Raw genomic sequence first — 26,369 nt, 5'->3', positions numbered from 1 at the left:
TAAGCTATGGTAATTTGAACACGTTGGCATCATCCAGCTTTTTGATTGGTTAATTAGCGATTTGACCTATTTGACCTAAGAGAACATGGCGGATATCCTACAGCATCAAACGTTTATACAAGACCGGAATCATTTGCTTACGATGAAACTAAGTTGACTTTTATTTGTATTTCATAACCATTCAACAAATTTATTTTGTTTACATTATTATAATCACTACTGAGTACGGTAATAATCAACAATTCAGAAACGCAGCATGCCGAGATTTTTGTGTTCGTTTTTATTTGAAACTTCGTTTATTTAGAATATATTTTCGTTACCAATAAAATAAAAATCTCTCAGTCAATCAGAAACCCGGATTCATGCCTTTGAGGAAGGTCCCGTTTGAACGCTCACATCGGTTGTTTTTTTCGTTTGGGGGAAAACTAAAACTGGTCGCAATTTTCGAATAAGAATGAGCCGGCAATTTTTAGTGGAGTCGAAAATTTGGAGGTAAATAAAACACCGAAACCCGGCAAATAAATAGGCGTTCGAATTTTTAGAGGGGTCGAAATTTTGGAGTTTTTACGGTACTAATTATTCCATTTCAATGAAACTTAGTACAAAGATGCTCTAGGACAATGTACAAACCTAATTAGTTTGGGGTAAAAATCTGTTCATATTAATTCCCTAATAAGCATAATAATTCATAATTTTTTGATTCTAATCACATTTCAATTAAACTTGGAGACATAGATTTTCTGTTACATTGCGCAGACCTCATTAGTTTTACACTCAAATCTGGTCATATTAATTTTCTGATTTGCATAATTAGTTTTCAGCTAAGTAATTTCAAATTATATTTAATGTGTCTCCAATACTCTCAGCACATGGGAGTTCTTTCTAAGCTTTCTTTGATTTTGAATTTATGATTGCATCTAAATTATTCTAAAGCTGAACTTGTATCATAATACTTTGGGGAAACAAAAGTACCTTATTTTATTAATGTTTGAACTTGAGTACTGTATGCAAAGCTGTGTTTTGTTGCACAAGTTTTTTACCCAACCTTTTCAGTGCTAGAGGATATCACTCATGCAATCCTATCAGGGAAATTTACTCAACCAATCAAAGAACATTTTACTTCTAAAATATACCATCATCATGTTGGATAATACGCATTATGAATGTTCAAAATTGTGAGATTTAAATGAAACTCAGTTTGCTACTTTCACAATAAAGCAAAATAAAAATGAACAAAAACAATTTTTAATCAGATTGTAATTAGTCCCCGTTCGGACGTAGTTTCGGACGTAGCGGCCATTTTGTTTTAAAGAATTCAGTTCTGGATCCGTATCCGAGACATGTCTGGATTGATCAAGTTCAAACTTCACACACACAAGGTACATCATGTCAAAAATATGTATGTGCATTTGTTTCATGATCTCATTAACGATAGCCAAATGGCGGCCGCTTTAAGGCCGAAAATGCATTGAAATCGCACATTTTCACCATTCCGGACCCGGATCTCAGTTATGCATGGACGGATTTTGTTCAAATTTGGTACATACATTAAATATAATAGGACCTTGATGCACGTCATTTTTTTTTCCGGATCAAGTTCGAAATGGCCGACTGGCGGCCATTTTGTTAAAGAATTCAGTTCTGGATCCGTATCCAAGACATGTCTGGATTGATCAAGTTCAAACTTCACACACACATGGTACATCATGTCACAAATAGATATGTGCATTTGTTTCATGATCCGCTTAACAATAGCTGAATGATGGCCATTTTAAGGCCGAAAATGCATCAAAATCACGTATTTTCACAATTCCGGAACCGGATCTCAGTCATGCATGGATGGATTTTGTTCAGATTTAGTACAATGTGTTGTACATATGCAGGTGCATTTCGGTCATGATCTGCTTTGAATGTATATGTCACTCAAATATGAACGGAACGGGGACGTGTCATTGACAATGACTTGTTCACCCATGCCTGTCACTAGATTTTTGTTCAAGCAGTTGAGCTTGGTAATGATAATAAAGAATAAAGAATTAATTGGTGTCAGCAGACTACCATCTCTGTACAGCCCAGCATGAATCATGTATAAATGACCCTAAGATCTAATTGTTATATAACCTCTGTTATTTCAGGCACCACAGAATTACAGTCATACGCAACGTAGTCCACATGCCCATTATAAACATGATGTGATTAATTTACTACAACATAATCATTCATTAGTAACTCTGGTAGCTGAGAATTTATCCAGTTATATGAATAAAGCTAGACACATTGCCAAAGGTATAGTTTGATCATTACTGTCATTTCAACAATGTTATATCAAATGTTGATGTACTTGTGTAATTGGCTTATACCGTACTTCCCTGCGTATAAGCCCCTCCCAGAGTATAAGCCCACCCCTCTGTTTTTAGACATTTAACAAGTTAAGGGGATCCCCGAGTATAGGCCTAGGGTGTTTTTACCAGGCATCGACGACATACGGTATATTAAAATATGCATGTAAAAAGTGTATTTCATTGCATAATAATCGTGATTGGTATGGTAGTTTGGTTCCTGCTTTTACAAGAAAACTAGCATTAATTTCAAAGTGCATGGCCGGCGAACGCACAGAACATGGTTCATACCTTTTCTATTCTGTTATTTATTCAGGATGAGCCCCGATGTCGCAATACTGAAGTAATCCATATTTCTTTTGGGTAGCAGTTTACTTTCCCGAATAGTCATGTCCATTGAGACCTTCAGGAATGGGATGTGGACAAGCAAACTATTCTTCGATATGACTTGTTTGCGACCGTGAAAGGTTTAAATAATTCCTCCACCCTCAGTTTACCTTTCAAAAATTGTGAATCAACAGCTTTAGGGAAAAAAATCATTTTGTAAAAATCAAATAATTCACTTGCGTTAAAAAAATTACTTGGTCAATATTCGGGAAACTTCGTCTGTACGACACAGCATGGTTACAGTTTTAAACCCCCAAAAAATTATCTTTTCTGAGGTGGTCCTCGAGTACCGTATATGTCCAACCTCTATTTTTTCCCAATTTTACACGTTCAGGCCTCTGGGCTTATACACGAGGAAGTATGGTACATACCTTGACGAATTAATCTTGCATTCATTATGTCACTCATAAGGACATACATTCACTTCATTGTCAAATTTAAGTGTTGGCTATTTTAAACATCATGAATTTCTGGTTTCACATAGACAGATTTTGTTCAAACTTGGTATTGCATTGAACATAATGGGACCTTTAGTCTGCAATCAGTTGCCACTGGCATTTTCAAAAAGCTTAATTGAAAAGTGGAATATCTGATTGAAATCTAACATTGAATATAAGTTAATAAAAAAAAGTTATGTATAAAAATATAAAGAGAACATCAAATTTAGTAATAAATGTTTAATAAAAAAAATCACTCTAAAACTTGTCTGTTATCTGACATCTGTGTGTACAGGCTATACTTTGATACATACATCACAATAGGGACACACTATCAATGTTTGGTCGTAGATAATTTTGTGCCAGGCACAACTTTATAAATCTACAAAGACGTCACCAGTCAAAAAACAAAAAACGTAGTGTTTTATCCAGTGCATACTTTCATTTGTCTGTAGAACACCCAGACTATGATCCAATTGAGGTGTTGCCAGGTAGTAGGTATAGTCATGTACAACAAGTTCAGGAAAGATTGAGCTTTCTCAGGTGAGAAAAATGTTTTGTACATTGTTACAGCTGCCTTGAATGTTTCTGAATGACAATAAAGAACTGTTTCAAGTTTAACTTTGATCTACTGATTGGCATCTTAGCATTTTAGAGTGTAACAGTTGCTCAAAATTTTGTATGATTTCTTCTCTGGATATTTGTCTGAGCATCATTAAGTATTTATAATGTTTCCATACAGAGCAAAATATGGAAATTCAGTAATTCAGTGGTTTTTATACCCCAGTTACTTTTAGAACAACCTATTTCGTCGATCAGCTGCATGGCATTAAAGTGCTGCGTGACTGATTGAGTGCTGACACTAGTTCACTAAATTGTTCAAATTCAACCATGAATATTTAATGCAGCTGTAAATAGTTAAATATTTTTATTTAATTGTAAAATTCGTGCATAGAAAACTCAGAGATATGACCTGTAACTTACCAGTTACCAGTGTACAACTGGTGCCGTCAGTCAATGGCTCTTAGACTACACATAATCTGTAAGTTTTTAAAGTATTAATAACTTCGATTTTATTTCAAAAATATATTGTTTTATATATATTTTGTGTGCTGTTAATCTGGTTTATATAGAATCACTGTTGTCTGTGATACATATATATTTAAATTTGAAAAAAAAGTATAAAACAGTTTAGCTTTGCACATTGTCCATTACAATGTTGGAAATCAGAGCCATGTATCACTGTTATCACTGCATTATTAGTCCCCGTTCAGGCGCAGCCTGAAAAGGGGACTTATAATTCGGGTTATGTCAAATGTCCGTTTTCCGTTTTCCATATTCCTTTTTCCGTCTCCAACATTTTCTCAGAAATTCTACAGCAGATATCAGTGAAAATTGGCAGGCTGATGAACAAGTCTCCTTCGAGTATGCACATAATTTTTTTTCCTGATCTGAAAATCCCAAGTGGGTCTTTTTCACGATTTTTATCAAAAAATACCTCCCGGCAACATTGACAGAACGTCTGCGCATGCTCAGAATAAATTAATTACTGTAAAATACTTTATTTCGCTTGCAACATTTTTTTGCTATTTTTGCTGAAGGAATGTTTAAGTTAAAATAAAATACAGCGAATATACCTTTTTTCCTATATTTTACAGTCAACTTGGCAAAAATCAATGAAAATAAATTCAACACAAAACACCCAGAAAAAGTCTTTTTCAGCGAATGATAATTCCAGCTGAAATAAAATATTTTACAGTAGATTAGATCTGTGAGTAACGCTGCTGTTATTACGGCACATGAATTCTCCATTGCGTGCAATTTATTATAGTACTGTTTATACATGTATTCTGTTCGGCTCAGTGGTCTCATTCACTAGTTACTAGAAGAACTAGTAACCTTATTTGATTTCAAGAACTTCAAGAAGACGGCATAAGAGACGTGTTTGCAAAGGTAAGTTTTCCCGTTTATTGGGGTACGATTGGTGTACATTCCGTGATGTACGGACATGAATATTATGATGATTGCCAGCTTTATATTCTTGTGAAAAACCAAAAAAAGCAAACAATTGTCTCTAATCTACGAAACTACAGTACAGTTCTCGCGGAAGCTTTGGCTATTGTGGCTTCATTGTCGCCTCAGCATGGCTTCATTGTCGCCTCAGCATCGCATCATTGTGGCATCAGCTTCGCGTCATTGAAAATTGAAGCTGTGTTCGCCTCGCTATTTTGTGGCATCATCGTGGCCTCAGCTTCGCAGTCTCATGGCATCAACATGGCATCAGCTTCAACTTATTGTGACATGAGTATGACCTCATTATTTGCACGCAGAAGGGCAGTAGACAAAAACATGTACAGGAGTTCGATATATAATCGATTTGAAATTCAAGGCGAATAAAATAATATGATCAAGAGTAAAATGACATTTTAAAAAGATATCTTGTTTAATTATTTTAGTGTTGCGAGTATTGGGCACCAAAAACTTTGCGAAGTATATTACAAGAGGCAAGGTGACGAGTTTCATATTGACTGGAAGGAAAATCGTGATAAATTTAAATCACACGATGCAATCGTCGTTCTGATACAACACAATTTGCTGTATACGAAGTGAAACTGTTCTTGTTATAAAATTTACCTTTTTTCGCTCATTTTATTTGCTGCTAGAAGAGCAGATTCAGATTCCTCATTTCGGTGGTATTTTTCTGTGTTTCGTTTAGTTTTAGCCAAGTCCGACCCCATGCCCGGACTACTAAAACATGCAATACACACGTACGCCGCCTGGTGCGTCGGCGCCGTCGCCAGTCATCTTGATACAAAGTTCCAAAACAAGTGCGTACATTTCCAACATATAATTGGATGGTTGTGGTGGCGTCGGTCTGGTAAAATTTGACAACCAATTCTCAAAATTAAGTCTCGATCAGTGATCTGAGCTCGATCTATACATACTTTAAAAGTATTCTCACAAACATATTTTCGAATGAAAACGAGCCGCATGCCCTGTAAAAAATCGAATAGCGCTTGACATGCAGGAATAATTTATTGGGCTTCAGAAAAAAAACGTGTCCATTTAGTGTGGCCGTAAATATTTGGTGACCAGCCGATGAACAATTTGAAAATCATGATTCACACGGAAGTCCTTCGATACTGAAAATCATCGACCCTAGTCTGGTTTACCTTATTTCCCAACTTGCAAAACTGATTTCTATCTCAGCCCTGTTTTTTTTTTCTTTTTCTTTTTTTTGAACTGAGGTAAAATCCCATCCGTTTGTCAAAATATACCGATGTTTTTCAGTGAATAATTGCAAAGCCTGTCACAGCACAAAAAAAACTTTGTGAATTGACGATGGAGATTGGATGGTACGACGACCCTTCAATTTGCGTTAAATATATTTTGTTACAACATCATTGATTGGCTGAGAGTCACCTGATCAGAGCACGACCTGGGTCACAACCATATTTGTCTGTATTATTAACAGGACTTTGCGAGAAAACCACACCCACATTTTCAAACATTTTAGCGCGGAAGTTGCCAACAAATGTCGAAAACTCATGAATTTTATGAATTCGAATAAAATAAAGCTAGCGATTCGTAAGACTGGTTAATAATATATCCCCGATGCTCTTCGATTTTTTTATTTCAAGGTGAGAAATGGATACTAGTAGTGAAGTTCCATCGATTTCAAGGCGACTATTTAACCGCGACAACTCTACGCTCTGTTGTAGTTTCGCGAGGTAAAACAAAAATACAATAAATAGTACTTGTTTAATTATTTGGTTGTACAGCCCGCAAATTACGGGACATGATCCCCATGAATTGCGATAAATAAATGCTGATTGTGTTGAGTGACGGACGTCGGGACCGTTTGGAGAAACAAATTACGGTCGGTAGACATTTCAAACAAATGAAATTATTAATGAAAGACGAGATTATTCTAGGTATTTACGATGATACGGTCATACCAAATATATACAAAATTGACAAATACACAAAGAGGTGTAATAGTAGGTTATTTTTATTTTAGCCTTAGAAATATTTTCTTTCACTCAGTCCACGTCCATGCATGGGAATTCTATTTAGCTTCATGGTCCTTCGGCTTGTCTTCTGCTTGGGGGGAAACAACAATAATTATACAAATCGTAAACTCAACACAATCAGGAAAAGAAACCCAGACAACCATGTACTTCTGTTAAATACATTTTGTAGCAGTGTGTCACGTCGGAATATTGTCTAAAATAAAATATTCAATCCCAGCCAAATCTAGGTCAAAGGGTCAGATTGCGTGCATATAATTATAGATAGTTAAAACAAAAAGTATTTGAACTTTTGACGGTTGTTCAACATATATGCACGGTTACTAAACTAGTAATCGTGATCTGTGAAAACCAGAAAATTTTTAGTAGTCTGAATTTTTGCACGGTCGAAAATAAAACGAAAATTGACCGGTCAAAAGCAGAAGCAGTCAAGAGGTTTGGGGGAAATGAGTACAGTACTTCTTTGTTTGATGAAGTGATGCTGATGCCACATTGTCGCCATAATGAGACCACAATGAAGCGAAGCGATAATCGCCTAACTTTTTAATAACGCGACATTGATGCGACGATGAAGCCATAACAATGCCATAACGATGCGATGCTGAAGCGAAGCTGACGCTGAAGTGAAGCCAAAGCTTCCGCGAGAACTGTACTGTAGTTTGTGAGTTGTATACCCTGTCAAATTTTTGTACAGGAACGATTAATTCATGAGGACATAGTTTTCAAGTACCGGTAAATCGTTTTCCGGTCTTTGCTTGTGTAGCGATTTGCGAAATATTCACAACTCGGGGGGGGGGGGATTTCCCTGTGTCAATCAATTTATTCATTATATAATAGCAGGTTGCCTATGATTATATTCATATTTTTTATGTTGTGAGCATTGAACTGTTAGTGAAGATTTTGTCGATCTTGTGCGATTCAACATGGCGGATGTACAGTGACAACACGTGTAATGGTCGGTCGAGCAGTCTGCAACGGACCACAGTCCCTGTGGAGTTTATTTTTTGAAAACAACTGATTTTTCGATTTAAAAAAAAATCATGCCGTTTTCCCCGTCAAAATCAAAGCATAAAGATCTTGCTACAACATCGGTGAATCCCATGTTGCGTTCACCACGAGGTCACTGAACCGTCATTAACATATTTAAATGAGCCACGTGTACTGAAATAACATGGCGGATAACGCATCACATTTACATTCGACCGAAATCATTCGTTTATGATGAGACTGAGTTTAATATTACTTCCAATTCATAAAAATTCAACGAATTAATTTTTTGTCTGTATTATAATCATTACTGAATAATAATAAACATATTGCAATACTTTGAAAACAAGTGAGTTATTCACTTGCGAAACACAGAATGACCAGATTGTGCTACTGTGATCATTTGCTACCGGTACTAACCACTAAGCAATGTATTTGTGTTTGTATTTATTCAAAACTTCTTTTAGAACATACTTTTTTTCGTAAACTTTACTGAATTTTTGGGGGGATTCAATTCCAACATTTCGCGATGCCTATTTTAGAACCAAATTAAGGCCTTTCCCTCTTCTCTGAGTGTGACACCTAAACGAGAGGTTTTGTGGTGTATAAACTGGCACTCAATGAAAAAGCTGTTGAACCTTATTCAAATTTATAAGTACATGTTATTATGTGTTTAATTATGAAAACTGACTAAATTAAATGTTATCTTATTTTTAATTTGAACAGAATTATGATTTATATCGGTAATGACGTTTTCATCCAATATTAATTGTGCAATTGTTAAAATGCCTACCTACACATTTATTGTTTTTGTTTCTGTTGCCCTGAAATAGACATTTTTTAAAAAAAAAAAATTAAAATCATGCTTGATTAAAATTCAAAAAAAAAAAAAGATGGAGCCATGTAGCCCCTTTCTGTTATCTGTTTCCAACTTCTTCCAGAGTAAAACTGGCGAAGCCATGTAATTGCCATACAATCATCAACTGTGGGAAAACTTGTATGTTATTGAAAATCTTTATTTTGAATTAATATAATATTTGAAATGGTGTAATGGTGCAAAATATTATCAAGCAATTGGTTTTCTGGTGGCACTACACTGCATTTATGCACAGTCAGTATCCCCATGCGCGATGGTGGTGATGGTGGTTGAAATGGAAAACTGAATACAAAATTCCAGTAACATCTCAAACGAATTTCCGTCTGCTGTGAATGCATGTTTCATTACATCAAATAAATAACCCAATTTTATTGAATGTATCCAAAAACATGGTACCAATGATCTGAAATTTCAGGAGTGCTCGCTGAAGGTTTATCAATCTTGCTTATTGTCTTGTTCTTTTCCAATCCTGCATTTCAGTTACTAGAATTTATACTAAAAAAAAAATAGTTTCTGTTTTTCTTCTAATAATTCGGCCACTCTCAAAAACAAATATTTTTCCATGGTCGAAATGCAAGAAGAATACAAAATTAAAGCCGCAAGCGGCATCACCGGGGCCCAAGCTCTTCATAATGACTCTAGTTACATGTCCTGCTCTGCGACAGTGTTTTAGATATGACTGCTATGCATATCAATGAGTTCACATGACCATATATGGTCGTCTGTTATTTTAATCAAATCTCTTGTTCACTGTTGTCATAATAACACAGGGTTCATCTTCCTAACTGCAACAGTGTTTATGATATAATGGTTATGCATATTAATGAACTCGCATGACCATAAATGGTCATTTGTTATTTTAATCAAATCTCTTGTTCAACATTGTCATAATAACACAGGATTCATCATCGTAACTACAACAGTGCTTGAGTTATAACAGTTATGCATATTAATGAGGTTAGAAGCCCCCACCACATGGGTGCCCAGCCACGTGGCCTAGCAGTGTGCTATTGGGGCAAAATAATGCATGTGATGACACAAATGCACATACAAAATTTGAAACAAATCAGACTAATACAAAACATGTAGTTGCATAATTTCTAATTTCGCAAAATCCAAGATAGCGGCCAAACCACGTGACTGATCAAAATAATATTATTTTTCTCATATGGAGCTAAGGCCAGGCATGGTAAATATTAAAACATCTAGAAGATTGGTTGAATCACCTCCCAAATGCCCAAACTTTTGGTCAATTTTCCTTAAAATCCAAGATGGCGGCCAAACCATGTGACTGATCAGAAATCTTTTTTAGGTTTCTGAAAGGGTTAGATAGAGACATGCCATGCAGCAATATTTGAGATAATCGCTCAAGTGTGGCATGAGTAAAAAACTACTTCCTGTTCAGAAGGAATCTAAAATGGCGACCAAACCATGTGACCAATCATAACAATTTTTACAAACGTAAATGAGTTTAATATATAGAAGCTAAATACTAAATATGAGAGCATTACACTCAGCGGTTCTGTAGATGAAGATTTTTAAGTGTTTTTTACAGTTTTTAGGAAAAACAAAATGGCGGGAAAAGTCACGTGACCGCTAAAGTTTTTATTGCTGATATCTATTACACATGAGTTGTACTATATACCATAAACAAATCTAGACGCCTAGACCCTCAGAAAGTGGTCAAACAGCCACTTCCGGTTTTATTTCAATCCAATATGGCTGCCAAACTAATCGACCAATCAAAATTCTGAAAGTATGTTGCACCAGTTCACATTAGGGACTATCAGTATAGAGCATTATCAGACCATTCCGTTCAGCGGTTTTCTCAAACGGCTCGACGAAAAAAGTTACGGAAGAAAGAAGATGAAGAAAAAAAACGGACAATAAGAATAGGGGCCACGCCCTACAGGCTTGGGCCCCTAACTACTGTGATTGCATAGCGATACCTGTAGGGCCATTGTCAATTAGTTCGCCTGATCAACACAGCGTTATACATAGGGCTGAAAATGTTGTGATACTAATCTCTAGAACCACTCAGATTGGTACATATGTCTTATGAACCCACATGTGTATATCTTTAATAATACTCATTTTATTTTATTTTTTTACAGTGGTGCTGTGAACTGCTTCAATTTCGCAAGGCAATTTTTTCTGGGTTCCTACAACATGGAGTGTCAGGGACTTTATTGAAATGTTGTACTCAAATTTCATGAAATCCTGAATATATCTAGAAGTGAAAATTAAATGGTTTACAGTATTTTATACCCATTAATAATGATTGAAATGCAGTACTATCACTGCACTAAAAAGACTTCGAACAATTATTGTTACTTCTCCATTGAAGGTTATGAGCAGACCAACCTTTATCACTACTGGCTTTCTTAATTATTACATGTACTTGCTCTGAAAACATAGCTTTTACAATTGTTTAAATTAACAGATGTTGTTCTATGTACAATGAATACATTTTTCAATAATAAACCTTACTGTGTTAATAAAAAATTGTATTTGACAACATGAGAATGATTCTGATGCCCAGTGGTGATGATGAAACAAACCCAGGTCCTGGTAATATACTAAGACCTGAATAACAAAGAAGTCATGTACATCAAGGTTCACTCAGATTCATGAATGCAGTTTCTTGAGCAAGTATACATGTATGACAAATAGTTTTGTTGCACTTGTGTACTCTGAGATTCTGAACAGGGGTAGGTGGAAGTTTTTAGTTGTCAGTACAAAACTAGATTATGGGAAATCACTTTATGATGAGTTGTACCCACATAGAGTACATATTCATTCACCTGTTTGCAGATGTTCCTTGTACTACTTTATAATCAAATAACGGGGGACTATGACATTTCATGTCTTGTTTTGTATTCATTCTTTCTCTCTGGAACTCACTTTCACTTGGTTTGGTACCTTGTGCATTGGAGATCACAACTATGAATCTACTGATATATTCTGATGGATTCAGTCAATGATGGAGAGAGAAATCTAGGTCAGGGGAAGCCCTATGACCTCATAGATTTCCTTTCACATCACGCAACACATGACCAAGCTAAAGAGGGCAGCGTCGTCTTGCCTTATCTTCACTCTCCTGTTGCTCTGCACAGAGTGTGCATCGTGGCAAAACAGGGTGATTCAGTCTTCATTTTTAGCTCCGCTGTCGACTTTGTCGAGTGGAGCTTATCATATGAGTGATTTTCCGTCGTTTGTGTCAATGTTTTACTTTTCCGACTTCTTCTTGAAGACTACAAGCCTGAATGCTTTGATACTTGGTATATATGTACCTTGGGTAGACCTCTCTCAGATTTGTTCATTTCATGATGATATCTTCAATTCTCTAATTTTGGTGAATATTTTTGTCATTTTTGGTAAAAAGTGATATTTTCAACTTCTCGTTAAAAACCGCAAGTCCAATTGTTTTGATATTACATATATAGGTACTATATGTGGACCTCTCTCAGATTTGTTCATTTTGTAATGATATCTTTAATTCTCTAATTTTGGTGAATATTTTTGTCATTTTTGGTAAAAAGTGATATTTTCGACTTCTTGTTAAAAACCGCAAGTCCAATTGCTTTGATATATTATACATATAGGTACTACATGTGAACCTCTCTCAGATTTGTTCATTTTCTAATGATATCTTCTGTTCTTTAATTGCCATGTGCATTGCTAACAGCGGAGCTATCTCAGCCGACAGGCTGCTTGTTAATTTTAATGTCCAGTATCAGAAGTCAGAAGTCTTGCCACAGAAGCGACGCCAGTTTAATAGTGCAGTGAAAAAGAAAGACGAAACGACAACCCCTTGGTGTGCCTCTTTGATGGTTTATCAGCAGACAACGGCAACCAATGACCACAGTCGGCGGGCCGTTTGATGGTTCACAGCGTCGAAGTGTTTACGTCCGATGATCACAGTAGCCAACCTGGATTTTTACAACAACTTATTATGTCAATCGTTCTAGGTATTAAAAACTTTGCTTAATCCAATAAAATCGGGACATCTTGTAGCAGTTTACCATTCGAAAATCCCCGAGCAATCTGGTAACATCGAGCCGATCTATACACAGCAAATACGAAGCGACCTTTCACCTGTTTACTTTATCAGCATCTTTTATCTAGCGTTGGCATGGCTACCCCCAGTGAAATGCAAACGTGGTGTGCTTGATTTGGACGCGAAGGTGTCAATTATAAATCGACTAGATCGTGGCGAAACCACAAGCAATCTATCTACTGAGTATGGTGTTGGTAAATCAACGATATCCGATATCAAGGCAAAACAAAAGCTGCTTGATTTTTTTCAGTAAAATGGATTCAAGTGCAGGACTGAAACGAAAGATAATGAAAACAGCCTATGACGATCGTTCAGAGAAATCCGTCTTCACTTTCCGGGACTTTGTTTTCCCAAGAAAGAAGCAAAGGAACTTGATTATCGCTACATTTTACGGACATTTTGAAACATTTTTTAACATTCCATCATGCAACATTTTTAGTCCCCGTTCGGACGCAGTCCGAAAACTGGGACTTATGTTTTGCCCTGTGTGCGTCCGTCCGTCCGTGCGTCCGTGATCACCTGTATCTCGAACATGCATGGACCGATTAAGTTCAAACTTCACTCATACATCACACATTATATGGGACATATGCACATGCATTTTTTTCATGATCTGATTAACGATAGCCGAATAGCGGCCTTTTTAAGGCCGAAAATGCATCAAAATCGCACATTTTCACCATTCCGGACCCGGATCTCAGTTATGCATGGACGGATTTTGTTCAAATTTGGTACATACATTAAACATAATAGGACCTTGATGCACGTCATTTTTTTTTTGGATCGGGTTCGAAATGGCCGACTGGCGGCCATTTTGTTTTAAAGAATTCAGTTCTGGATCCGTATTTGAGACATGCTTGGATTGATCGAGTTCAAACTTCACACACACAAGGTACATCATGTCACAAATATGTATGTACATTTGTTTCATGATCTCATTAACGATAGCCAAATGGCGGCCGCTTTAAGGCCGAAAATGCATTGAAATCGCACATTTTCACCATTCCGGACCCGGATCTCAGTTATGCATGGACGGATTTCATTCAAATTTGGTACATACATTAAACATAATAGGACCTTGATGCACGTCATTTTTTTTTTCGGATCAAGTTCGAAATGGCCGACTGGCGGCCATTTTGTTTTAAAGAATTCAGTTCTGGATCCGTATCCAAGACATGTCTGGATTGATCAAGTTCAAACTTCACACACACATGGTACATCATGTCACAAATAGATATGTGCATTTGTTTCATGATCTGCTTAACAATAGTGGAATGATGGCCATTTTAAGGCCGAAAATGCATCAAAATCACGTATTTTCACAATTCCAGAACCGGATCTCAGTCATGCATGGATGGATTTTGTTCAGATTTAGCAGAATGTGTTGTACATATGCAGGTGCATTTCGGTCATGATCTGCTTTGAATGTATATGTCACTCAAATATGAACGGAATGGGTACGTGTCATTGACAATGACTTGTTATTACAATGTATTACTGATTAAATAAAAATGTTTTTATTGACATACTCTACATGTACTATTGTTTGATTTCATTACAGTCATGTGCGTTAGAATTTGTGTGTACGTGAGCCTGTAAATTTGAGCACGCCCACACAAGATCGCATATCCGAACTGTTTGCATAACCGAACATAACCCCCTAACAGTCCAGATAATCGACGTTCTACTGTACATATATAGGTACTACATGTGGACCTTTTTCAGATTTGTTAGTTTCGTGGTGATATCTTCAATTATTTAATTTTGATGATTATTTTTGGTGAAAAGTGATATTTTTGAATTCTTGTTGAAAACAGCAAGTCCCATTGCTTTGTTACTATACATATTGTTCATTTTCTAATGATATCTTCTGTTCTCTAATTGAAATGTGCATTGCTAACAGCGGAGCTATCTCATCCGACTGGCTGCTTGTTTTTTTCATTGAGTTTTCTGAGGTACTCCTGTGACCGTTGGTAACAGTAAGACGTGGTGTCTGGTAGAATAGAATTTTTAGTACCTGTTCGAACACAGTCCGAAATGTTTTTACCCTTGTGTGTCTGTTCATGCGTGCGTCCGGATTTGTATCGTGGACATGCCTGGACCAATGACAATCAAACTTCACACATACATCATACATAATATTATACATATGCAAATCAATTTGTTTAATGATCTGATTCAAGATGGCCGAATGGCGGCCATTTTTGTACTGAAAAATCATCAAAATCAAGCATTTCTCGGCTGTTTACTGATGGATTTTGTTTAAACTTAGTATATACATTAGACATTATGGGACCTTGATGCAAATCATTTTGTTTTTCAGATAACATTCAAAATGGCTGAATGGTGGCCATTTTGTTTTAATGAATGGGCTTCTAGAGCCATATCTCTGACTTGCTTTGACTGATTATGTTCAAATTTTTAATAATCATTATACATCATGTTATAAATATATACATGAATTCAAAATGGCTGATTTTGTTTTAATTAATGCTGTTCTAGAGCAATATCTCTCAATATGGACAAGTACTTGTTTTGTCGATCAGATACAAATGTCAATCATTTTAGTGTTAAACGATCATCATAATCATATTCCTGACATGGGTATATTTCAGCCAAATTACTATTAACAAAACTATATATCTTAAACTCAATAACTAACTGGGACTGTGCCATGCATGGCTTGTTCTTATTACGGGCCCGTGTCCTTAGGTTGCCTCCCCTAAATCGACTCGGTCGTGCAGGAATTGCCGTCAGGACCTCCCTGGTTGGAACCCCATAGCAAATTTTTCTGCTATTTCTTTTCTCAAGTCATTAATACATTCTATGTGTTACAGTTGTTATCCTGTTGGTATTACATGGTCACTGTTCCTTTTATGAGTTGTGAATATTCATTGCTGTAATATCCCTTATCAGTTTGTATCATCATATCCTATATATTTTTGGAACAGCATTGACTATACTTTTAACTCAAAATGTTCTTGGTTGGATAAGATTTCTATTAGTTTTGCTCTGTTCTGTTCTTTTATAGGTTTTTATTGAAGGATGGTCAGCTTTGGTTGTGTGCACCACAGGCTAAACAGGTAGGAAAGAGAGATCAGGTTTCTGATTTCATATTACTATTATTTCCACCAAAATTGGAGACTAAGTCTGAATAGATCACACAACTCTGTGCTGCTAAATGCAATGCTTAATTGAGCCCCCGTTACTGAATACAGTTCATGACTTGGACACATGGATTTGGTTCTGTTTGTTCGTTCGTGTAACATCAGAAACGCATCAGAAATGGACTGAAAATATTTTGTTTTGCCTGTTTTTGACAATTCATTGCTCAATATCATTCGAACTTCACATATAGGTTATACACAATACATTTACATATATTGACAAACAAAATTTTACAACCAAAGTGTAGTAAGCATGTATTTTATGTTAAGAATAGAGTGGAAATGATGTTTTTCAATGTTTAAGCTTTTCATTGAACAATTCATTATGAGACGCACTTTGAAGGGACATATTTTAGTGGTGCAAGTGGTTATCAGGGATATTTTTGGCTAAGAAATGGGTATTTCCTGTAAAAATATTTTTGACTCCTGTGTGTGAAGCACAAAAACGGAGTTAGTGTGTCTGTCTGTGTGTCTGTTCCACTGATATCTAAAGAACCACTCATTGGATTTTCATGAAACTTGGCACATAGATGCTCTGAACTAATGTGCAGATTTGATAAGTTTTGGGTAAAAATCTGCAATATTAATTACCTAATTTGCATAATGATTAATCAATTTTTGGCTTTTCCGCTGATATCTCAAGTACTGATCATCACATTTCAATAAAACTTGGTACATCGATATCATAGAACACTGCACAGACCTGATAGTTTTTAGGGTAATATCAGTACATATTAATTACCTAATTTGCATAATTAATTAATTTTTAGCTTTTGATATTTCAAGTAGTAATCATCACATTTCAATAAAACTTGGTACATAGACATCATAGAACACTGCACAGACCTGTTAGTTTTTAGTGTGATATCAGTACATATTAATTACCTAATTTGCATAATTAATTAATTTTCAGCTTTTGATATTTCAAGTAGTAATCATATTTCAATGAAACTTGGTACATAAATATTACATTACGCAGGCCTTATTAGTTTTACACTCAAATCTGTTCATATCAGTTACCTGATTTACATAATTAGTTTTCAGCTATTCCATCAATATCTCAAGTACAAGTAATTTTGAATTAATTTTTAATGTGTCTTCAATACTTTCAGCACACAGGGGTTCTTTCTAAGCTTTCTTTGATTTCATTGTTTAAGCTTTGCATTGAACAACTTCATTCAAACTTGGAATATATACTCAGTATTATGAGACACAGCTTCAAGGGACATAGTTTTGCGGTTCAAGTACATTTTCAGGGGTATTGTTCAGACCATATTGTAAACCAAATTGTTCAGGGAGTATGAAATGTTACATCTTGTTTTCTGCACCATGATTTAATTTTTTAGCTCCGCTGTCGAGTTTGTCAAGCCATTTTTGGTAAAAAGTGATATTTTAGAATATTTGTTGAAAACAGCAACTAGGATTGCTTTGATACTATACATATTGTTCATTTTCTTCAGTTCTTTAATTGAAATGTACAGAGCTATCTCAGCCGACATGCTTCTTGTTTCTATTTCTTGCTATAAATAATTTCCAGAGATGCCACTGGATTACTAGCAGTGCAAATGCAATTTTTATGTACATAGTATATACTGTGTTGAAAGACTAACTCTCTTCTGTGTGAATACTTTGTGTTCACAGATGTCTGATTCTTTTTAGATATGTTAGAGATAATTTGCTTTATATATTAATTTTCTAGATATGGAATTGTTTAGCAGAAAATTCAATATATGTAAATGATAGAGAAGCGTGCTTCAAATGGTTTTCAAAGGTGACTTTTTAATATTATACTATTGATAGTGTCCACACTTATTTAACCTTCTACATACATTCTGCCAAACAGGGGACTAAACTCAAGATATAGTGATAAGACAAATTTGGTGAAATTCAATCTAGTGTTGTGGAACACAATGTCAGGTTGCTGGTGTTTTTGTTTTGTTTACACTTTCCACATCATAGCTTTGACATTTAAATACTAGAAGCCATTTTTCGCATAAGGACTTTTCGGCTGTTTAATGATCAATAGCCAACAAAAATTAATATTATTATTGTTTGTTGAGCTTGTTAATGTGTCCATTTCTATACCGTTAACACATATTGTGTCATGATAAAAAATCTTCGGGGCTCATTAAATAGTGCAGGGTTTTTCTTTGCAGTTAATGGGTGATGAACCTGATCTAGACCCAGATATCAACAAAGATTTCTTTGAAACTATTATCTTGCAATTAGATCCATGTCTTCTAACTGAGAATGGTATAAAGTAAGTATTCATATCTCCCTGCTATTTATCGGAAAAGGCTAGGATTAATTTGTTCCTCCGTGATAAATTTGGCCGTTCAAGTTAGGTCCCGTTTTTTGGAAAATCTAAACTAGAGATTGTGATATTAGCCTAATAGTGTGTTCCACTCAATTAAAACAAATTTGTTGTGAAATCAGTAGTGTTGCCTGACTTCTAGTTGAAGCATTATTGCATCATTAATGTTATTGTTTTATTACCAAGGTGTTTTGATAGGTTTTTTAAAGCTGTCAATTCCAAGGAAGGTAAACTCATAGCAAAAAGAAGATCATTCATGATGGATGATTTAGAATTAATTGGTTTAGATTATCTATGGAGAGTAATATTGTATGCATCAGATGACATTGCTTCTAGAGCAATTGAGCTCTTGAAAGAAACTTATACCAACTTGGGACCACGTCTACAAGGCAATCAGGTTTGTAATGTTTAAGTCATTCAAATATTCTTCACCTTGCCTACATCATCATAGATGACAATATTTGATGTCTTCAATGTTGACTCCAGTATAAATTTGTTTCTTGTGATTACAATGAATCAAACAATTTTTATTTGATCCATCCTCGTTAATTACCTAATTTGCATGATAATTAGCTAATTTTTAGCTGTTCTATGCCTGTTCCACTGATATCTAAAGAACCACTCATTGGATTTTGATGAAACTTGGTACATAGATGCTCTGAACATTCGCGCAGATTTGATTAGTTTTTGGTAAAAATCCGTGCATATTAATTACCTAATTTGCATGTTAATTAGCTGGTTTTTAGCTGTTCCATGATTGTTCCACTGATATCTAAACAACCACTCATTGGATTTTGATGAAACTTTGTACATACATGCTCTGAACTAATGCTAAGTTTTGATTAGTTTTTGGTAATAATCCGTGGATACTAATTACCTAATTTGCGTAATGATTAGTCAATTATCGGTTTTTCCACTGATATCTCAAGTACTAATTATCACATTTCAATGAAACTTGGTACATAGATGTCATATGACACTGCACAGACCTGATAGTTTTTATGGTAATATCAGTTCATATTAATTACCTAATCTGCATAATTAATTAATTTTCAGCATTTGATATAAGTACTAATCATCACATTTCAATGAAACTTGGTACATAGATGTCATATGACACTGCACAGACCTGATAGTTTTTATGGTAATATCAGTACATATTAATTACTTAATTTGCATAATTAATGAATTTTCAGCATTTGATGTAAGTAGTGAGCATTACATTTCAATGAAACTTAGTACTTACATACTCAAGGACTATGCAGAGATTGATTGTTTTCGATAAATATTTGTGCATATTAATCACCTAATTTGCATAATTAGTTAATTTTCGGCTTTTCCACGGGTATCTCAAGTACTAATCATCGCATTTCAATGAAACTTGGTACATAGATCCTTTAGGACTATGCAGAGACCTGATTAGTTTTAGGGTAAATATTTGTGCATATTAATCACCTAATTTGCATAATTAATCTACTTTCACACTGATATCTCAGGTACTATTCATCACATATCAATGAATGAATGTACATGGATGCTGTAGGACAATAGACAGACCTGAATAATTGTGGGTTAAAATCTGTACATATTAATTACCTAATTTGCATAATTAACCAATTTCAAGCTTTCACACTGACATCTAAAGTACTAATTATTCCATTTCAATGAAACTTAGTACAAAGATGCTCTAGGACAATGTACAAACCTAATTAGTTTGGGGTAAAAATCTGTTCATATTAATTCCCTAATAAGCATAATAATTCATAATTTTTTGGTTCTAATCACATTTCAATTAAACTTGGAGACATAGATTTTCTGTTACATTGTGCAGACCTCATTAGTTTTACACTCAAATCTGGTCATATTAATTTTCTGATTTGCATAATTAGTTTTCAGCTAAGTAATTTCGAATTACATTTAATGTGTCTCCAATACTCTCAGCACATGGGAGTTCTTTCTAAGCTTTCTTTGATTGTAATTTTTGGTAAAAAGTGATATTTTCGACTTCTTATTAAAAACCGTGAATCTAATTGTTTTGATATTACATATATAGGTACTACATGTGGACCTCTCTCAGATTTGTTCATTTTGTAATGATATCTTTAATTCTCTAATTTTGGTGAATATTTTTGTCATTTTTGGTAAAAAGTGATATTTTCGACTTCTTGTTGAAAACCGCAAGTCCAATTGCTTTGATATTTACATATATAGGTACTACATGTCGACCTCTCTCAGATTTGTTCATTTTGTAATGATATCTTCAATTCTCTAATTTTGGTGAATATTTTTGTAATTTTTGGTAAAAAGTGATATTTTCGACCTCTTGTTGAAAACCGCAAGTCCAATTGCTTTGATATTACATATATAGGTACTACATGTGGACCTCTCTCAGATTTGTTCATTTTGTAATGATATCTTTAATTCTCTAATTTTGGTGAATATTTTTGTAATTTTTGGTAAAAAGTGATATTTTCGACTTCTTGTTGAAAACCGCAAGTCCAATTGCTTTGATATTACATATATAGGTACTACATGTGGACCTCTCTCAGATTTGTTCATTTTGTAATGATATCTTTAATTCTCTAATTTCGGTGAATATTTTTGTAATTTTTGGTAAAAAGTGATATTTTCGACTTCTTGTTGAAAACCGCAAGTCCAATTGCTTTGATATTACATATATAGGTACTACATGTGGACCTCTCTCAGATTTGTTCATTTCATGATGATATCTTTAATTCTCTAATTTTGATGAATATTTTTGTAATTTTTGGTAAAAAGTGATATTTTCGACTTCTTGTTGAAAACCGCAAGTCCAATTGCTTTGATATATTATACATATAGGTACTACATGTGGACCTCTCTCAGATTTGTTCATTTTCTAATGATATCTTCTGTTTTTAATTGCCATGTGCATTGCTAACAGCGGAGCTATCTCAGCCGACAGGCTGCTTGTTTATAAATTTGTGACATTTTTGTCACATTATGTAATATTTGAGTATACTAGAACACACTCGACCGGACTATGATGTAGTCACTCAGTTTTCATTAAACTAAAAATATTAAGATGACATCAATGGTGCTTTCCTGAACCTTCAGTGATAAACTGTATAAATACATGGACAGGGATCTGCCCACGCTGGTCGGCACGGGTCGCTAGCGACCGGCACTCAAAATTTCCGACCAGGACAAAAAGTTGGCGACCAGCACTATTCTATTTGTTTATGATACACACAGGATGTCGGCCACTGGACCATCAGTCCTTGTTGGATTTGGATTTAGATTTAACACAAAACACAATGCAAAAAATTAACACACAACAAAACTTGAAAGAAGTTCCCGCTGTTTAAAATCAACGTACACGTGTGACATCGGCCTAATGTGTTTTTGTTTTAACCTTCTCCGATTGACATTCTGTTAGTTTTAACAAACGAACCAGATCGGAATAAGTCATATATCAAGATAATGGAAGGGAAGACAATGATAAATAAACAGAAGGAAGGATTACCATTGCAAGTTTAGTTGTTTGTAGGATTTGTCGAGTTGAACAATAACTTGCTCACTTAACCGGCAGCGATGCGTCAAGCTGTCGTTCGTTTAATCTGCACTTGCACTTGAGTGTAGTAACCTTCATTGATGGTTTTGGCTCCATGACTCGTTCATAAAATTCAATTCATAAGATATATTCAGTCAGCGATACAAGGAATACTTATTTTTTACTATTAATGTGATATACCAGCATTCCATTGGAAAAGAAAACAATTAAATTCTTGTTTCCACTCTGGCTGTAACAAACGACACGCTTTGAAATAAAATGGCTGCCAGGTCAGAGGTCAATGTCTCAAAATATGTATATTAGACGTTATTGCGAAAATAAAGTATATATATTTTTTCACTTTTATCAAATCAGATTAATTTTGCATTGAAATATTTAAAATAAAAGTTAAAATAATTAAAGTAGTTAAATCGTAGCTAGTTAGCTCAAGAATAAATGACCTCATGAATATTAATTAGCGACCAGCACTCAAATCTGGCTGGGCAGAACCCGGCATGGATGACTTCAAATGCCGTTCCATTGAAGCATGGGATGTTACTATACAAGTCTGACACTCATTGTATTGTATCTACTTGTACAGATGGAAATTCATGATGATTTTATTCAGTCATGTATGGACCGATTGAAAGCAGCTTATGATACCATTACTGTCTTAGAAAAAGATAAAGATTCTCAGAATAGAGTACGTCAGGAGTCCATGCGCATGACACGTGTCCTAACTGTACTTAGAGAATACATTAGTGAGTGTGATGGAGACTACAATGAAGAGAGAACTATTCTCCCAATGGCAAGGTAATAATGTTATATTCACACACATTGTGCTCATTTCTATTACTATCGTTTCAGTCATTCTTTGAACGATTATGTTTAACTAAATATTCCTACACTACAGCAAGTTATTATCAACATTGTCGGTAAATGTACAGCAATTGCTTCCAATGTTGTTTTGCTACAATCAAGTTTGTTTTGATACATTCGCGACACACCCAGACTTCTAGTCGCCGTCATTGGACCCACAACGCATTTCAACTCGGACCTGATCGGACTGACAGTCATGGCGGAATACTTATTCAAAGTAGAGTTTGTTTATTATCGGGATACAAGAATTATACCAATATATATATCACAAGCTGAGTTTCATAGTGATGACTTAAATTACAACAGTTTTATCGACCGCCTCACGAGCGAAATTCAAATTGATATTATAATTGATACTACAACTGCATGCACACATTTCCAGTTTATAGACATATTCAGACACATACACTATGGTATTCTCTTTCGAAGGATGTGGTGGCCCTGAAAAGGGCTGTTTGGTTTATGTCTCAGAGACAAGGCCAAAGTTAAATATTATAGCCACAAATTAGATATAGCCACAGTCGAAAGCAAACCGCCGACATATGCCCGGTCCAATCCGAGTGAGAGCATCTGCAATGGCTAGTTCAGTGATATTGTATGTGAACTCCTCGTTATTTTTCAGATATATCTTTAAATAACAAAAACAAAGTTTACATACATTGAATTGTGGACTGAAACAAAAGTTCAACCCCCTGTCCACGTAACAACTCTCGGAGAACTGGCTCAACTTGACGGCCATGATGGAATCCGCAGTTGTCTAAAATGACGCAATCCCCTTGAGATAAAACCGGATTTCCAAAAATGTCCACGGTCCTCACGGCTTCTTCAAAGAAATTAACCATTTCCAAGCCGTTTGATGGACCATCAATAATGTTGACGTTGTAGATCCCGAATGAGCTAACTAGTAAATTTACAGTGTAATTTGCGTTGGTAGCTTGTCTCTGGATTTCTATAGCAGCTTTTCCCTTTTCAGCGTGACCGTACACGCGATTCCCAGTAGGTTCAATAACGGATGATTCATGTAGTTGCTCGACATCATAGTTGGTAACAATATCTATGAAATCCTGAGTCCACTCTTCGTTGCGTTCCGTCCTAGGCTCGGCGGCAACACTGGTCAACTTCTTTTGGCTCATCCCCAAATATTTAGTAATAGCACAATGAATAGTCGACAAACACAGGGCAGTATCAATGGTACACACATTTTCGGCAATTAAATTTCTTCTAATCTCCCTCAAATAAATACTTGGTTTGGTCTTCTTGTATAATTCGATGTGCCGTAACACGTTATCATTAAGTTTCGGGCATTGCTGTGGACCTCCAATATCATGTTCAATATCACCAGTTGAGGTGAATTTTTTGCATATATTATACGCAGTAGATTTCGTCACACCAACCCTTTTCGCTATGTCAGCAAAAGATATTCCTTCTAAATACAGCTCAACTATCTTTTCGCGAATCGTAGGTGGAGTCGGGAATCCTTGTTTACTCCGCAACAGGATGACTGTGAATGTGACAAAAAGTGCGTGATTGGACAGTGGAGCGGCGACTTGAAGTCTGGGTGCGCCGCGAATGTATCAAAACAAACTTGATTGTAGCAAAACAACTTCAACAACATTGGAAGCAATTGCTGTACATTTACCGACAATGTTGTAAATGTTTACAATATTTAGTTAAACATAATTGTTCAAAGAATGACTGAAACGATAGTAAATGCACATGACTATTAGTACTTGTCACAATAAAATTGCTTTTTTAATTTAAGGTACATTAACATTTTTGTCACTATAATTATGTTCTAAATAATTATTTTTGGGGTTATTCTTGTAATGTTATGCATGGAGTGAAAGAAGTTGAAGACTTAATTTTGTGAAAATATTCAAGTCTGATTACTTAATGTGATTTGTGTTACAATGTTGCAATGAATTCAAAACCATAGTCAGGCAGTTAGTAATGAGTATTGATACGCAAGTTCCAAGAACAAAAATCAAATTTTAAAAACACTTGGTATTTTCATTCATTTCATTCATTAAAATCTATTAATATTAATTACCTAATCTGCATAATAATTCATAATTTGTTGGTTCTAATCACATTTCAATGAAACATCATACATAGATTGTCTGTGACATTGCATAGTCCATATTAGTTTTACTTTAAAATCAGTGCATATTTACTTGATTTGCATAATAATTAGTTATTTTTGCGCTTTTTCATCGATATCTCAAGTACTTATCTTATTTCTGTGACTCTTATACTCTGAGACTATGTGACGATCTACCGTTAAAGTCCTAATATAAACCGCATACGTAATAGTAACCGCACCCCCAATTCCGGCTTTGGGGTTAAAGAGTTCTTAACAAAAATTGAAAACTTGAAAAGTACCTATTACTAACCGCACCCCCAATTCAACAAGACCGTGACTGACTTAATTGTTTCAACCAGCTGTTCCAAAACTGCATTGTTCCTAATCCTATTCATTTGTTTCGACAACATGCCTTAAAATATTCACACCTATTTATTGTTCAGCGGTGATACGATGTCAGACAGGCAATGAAACTGCTTTTGTTCTGGCGGCGATCTCTGTCAATACCGGTACTCTTTCTGAATACGTCTGTGTTTCGTAAGTTTTAGACAATGACCTTTTATCATCGTAAAAGTGTTAAACTGAGCATTGAAGAATAATTTATCTTTCGAAAACAAATAATTTCTTGATTAAAAAAAAAATCATGCCGTTTTCCCATGGAAATCAAAGGTAAAAGTTCGCACTACATTATCGGTAAATCTCTTCCGTGTTGCGTTCACCATGAGGTCGCTGAACTGTCATTAACATATTTAAATGAGCTATGTAATTTAGACACGTGGGCACCATCCAGCATTTTGATTGGTTAATTAGCGACTTGACCTATCCGGTCAATAATACGTCACGTGAGCATTCAAAAACATGGCGGATATCGTATCGGCTGTTTACATGTGACTGAAATCATTCACTTACGGGGAAACTAAGTTGAATTTTACTTGCATTTTATAACAATTCAACGAATTTATTTTTCGGTCGTTATTGTAATCACTACTAAATAATAATCAACAATATCAACACTTCGAAAACAAGTAAGTTATTCACTTGTGACCCGCAGCATGGCCGGATCGAGCTACCATTCTGTGATCATTTGCTACTAAGCAGTGCATTCGTGTTCTGTTTAAATATACTTTTCGTTACCAAGAAAATTAAAAAAATAAATGCATATTACATTAAAAATACTAAGTATTTTTTGTATCATGTGGACATTTTTTTTGATTGACTGTAATTTTTCAACATTTCGTAATGCCTATTTCAGAACCAACATAAGGCCTTTCACTCT

At 35.2% G+C, this 26,369-nt stretch overlaps 1 protein-coding gene across 5 annotated transcripts in view; it reads left to right on the top strand.

The window, feature by feature from the left end:
- The window catches only part of LOC100379061 (ubiquitin carboxyl-terminal hydrolase 9X-like), a 213,458-nt gene that overhangs the window by 43,372 nt on the left and 143,717 nt on the right, over nucleotides 1-26,369 (top strand). For all 5 annotated transcript variants that reach the window (XM_085498322.1, XM_085498316.1, XM_085498319.1 and 2 more), the window contains exons 18-24: nucleotides 2,136-2,286; nucleotides 3,619-3,706; nucleotides 16,150-16,201; nucleotides 17,985-18,056; nucleotides 18,442-18,545; nucleotides 18,786-18,996; nucleotides 22,733-22,944. In XM_085498322.1, coding sequence (XP_085354448.1) covers nucleotides 2,136-2,286; nucleotides 3,619-3,706; nucleotides 16,150-16,201; nucleotides 17,985-18,056; nucleotides 18,442-18,545; nucleotides 18,786-18,996; nucleotides 22,733-22,944 — 890 coding nt within the window. The remainder of the gene's footprint in view (nucleotides 1-2,135; nucleotides 2,287-3,618; nucleotides 3,707-16,149; nucleotides 16,202-17,984; nucleotides 18,057-18,441; nucleotides 18,546-18,785; nucleotides 18,997-22,732; nucleotides 22,945-26,369) is intronic.

This window comes from Saccoglossus kowalevskii, chromosome 1 (assembly GCF_978046115.1).
Source record: "Saccoglossus kowalevskii chromosome 1, keSacKowa6.1, whole genome shotgun sequence".
NCBI classification, from domain to species: Eukaryota; Metazoa; Hemichordata; class Enteropneusta; family Harrimaniidae; genus Saccoglossus; species Saccoglossus kowalevskii.
Note: the sequence above shows the minus strand (reverse complement) of the source record. Positions and strands in the feature narration are given on the sequence as shown.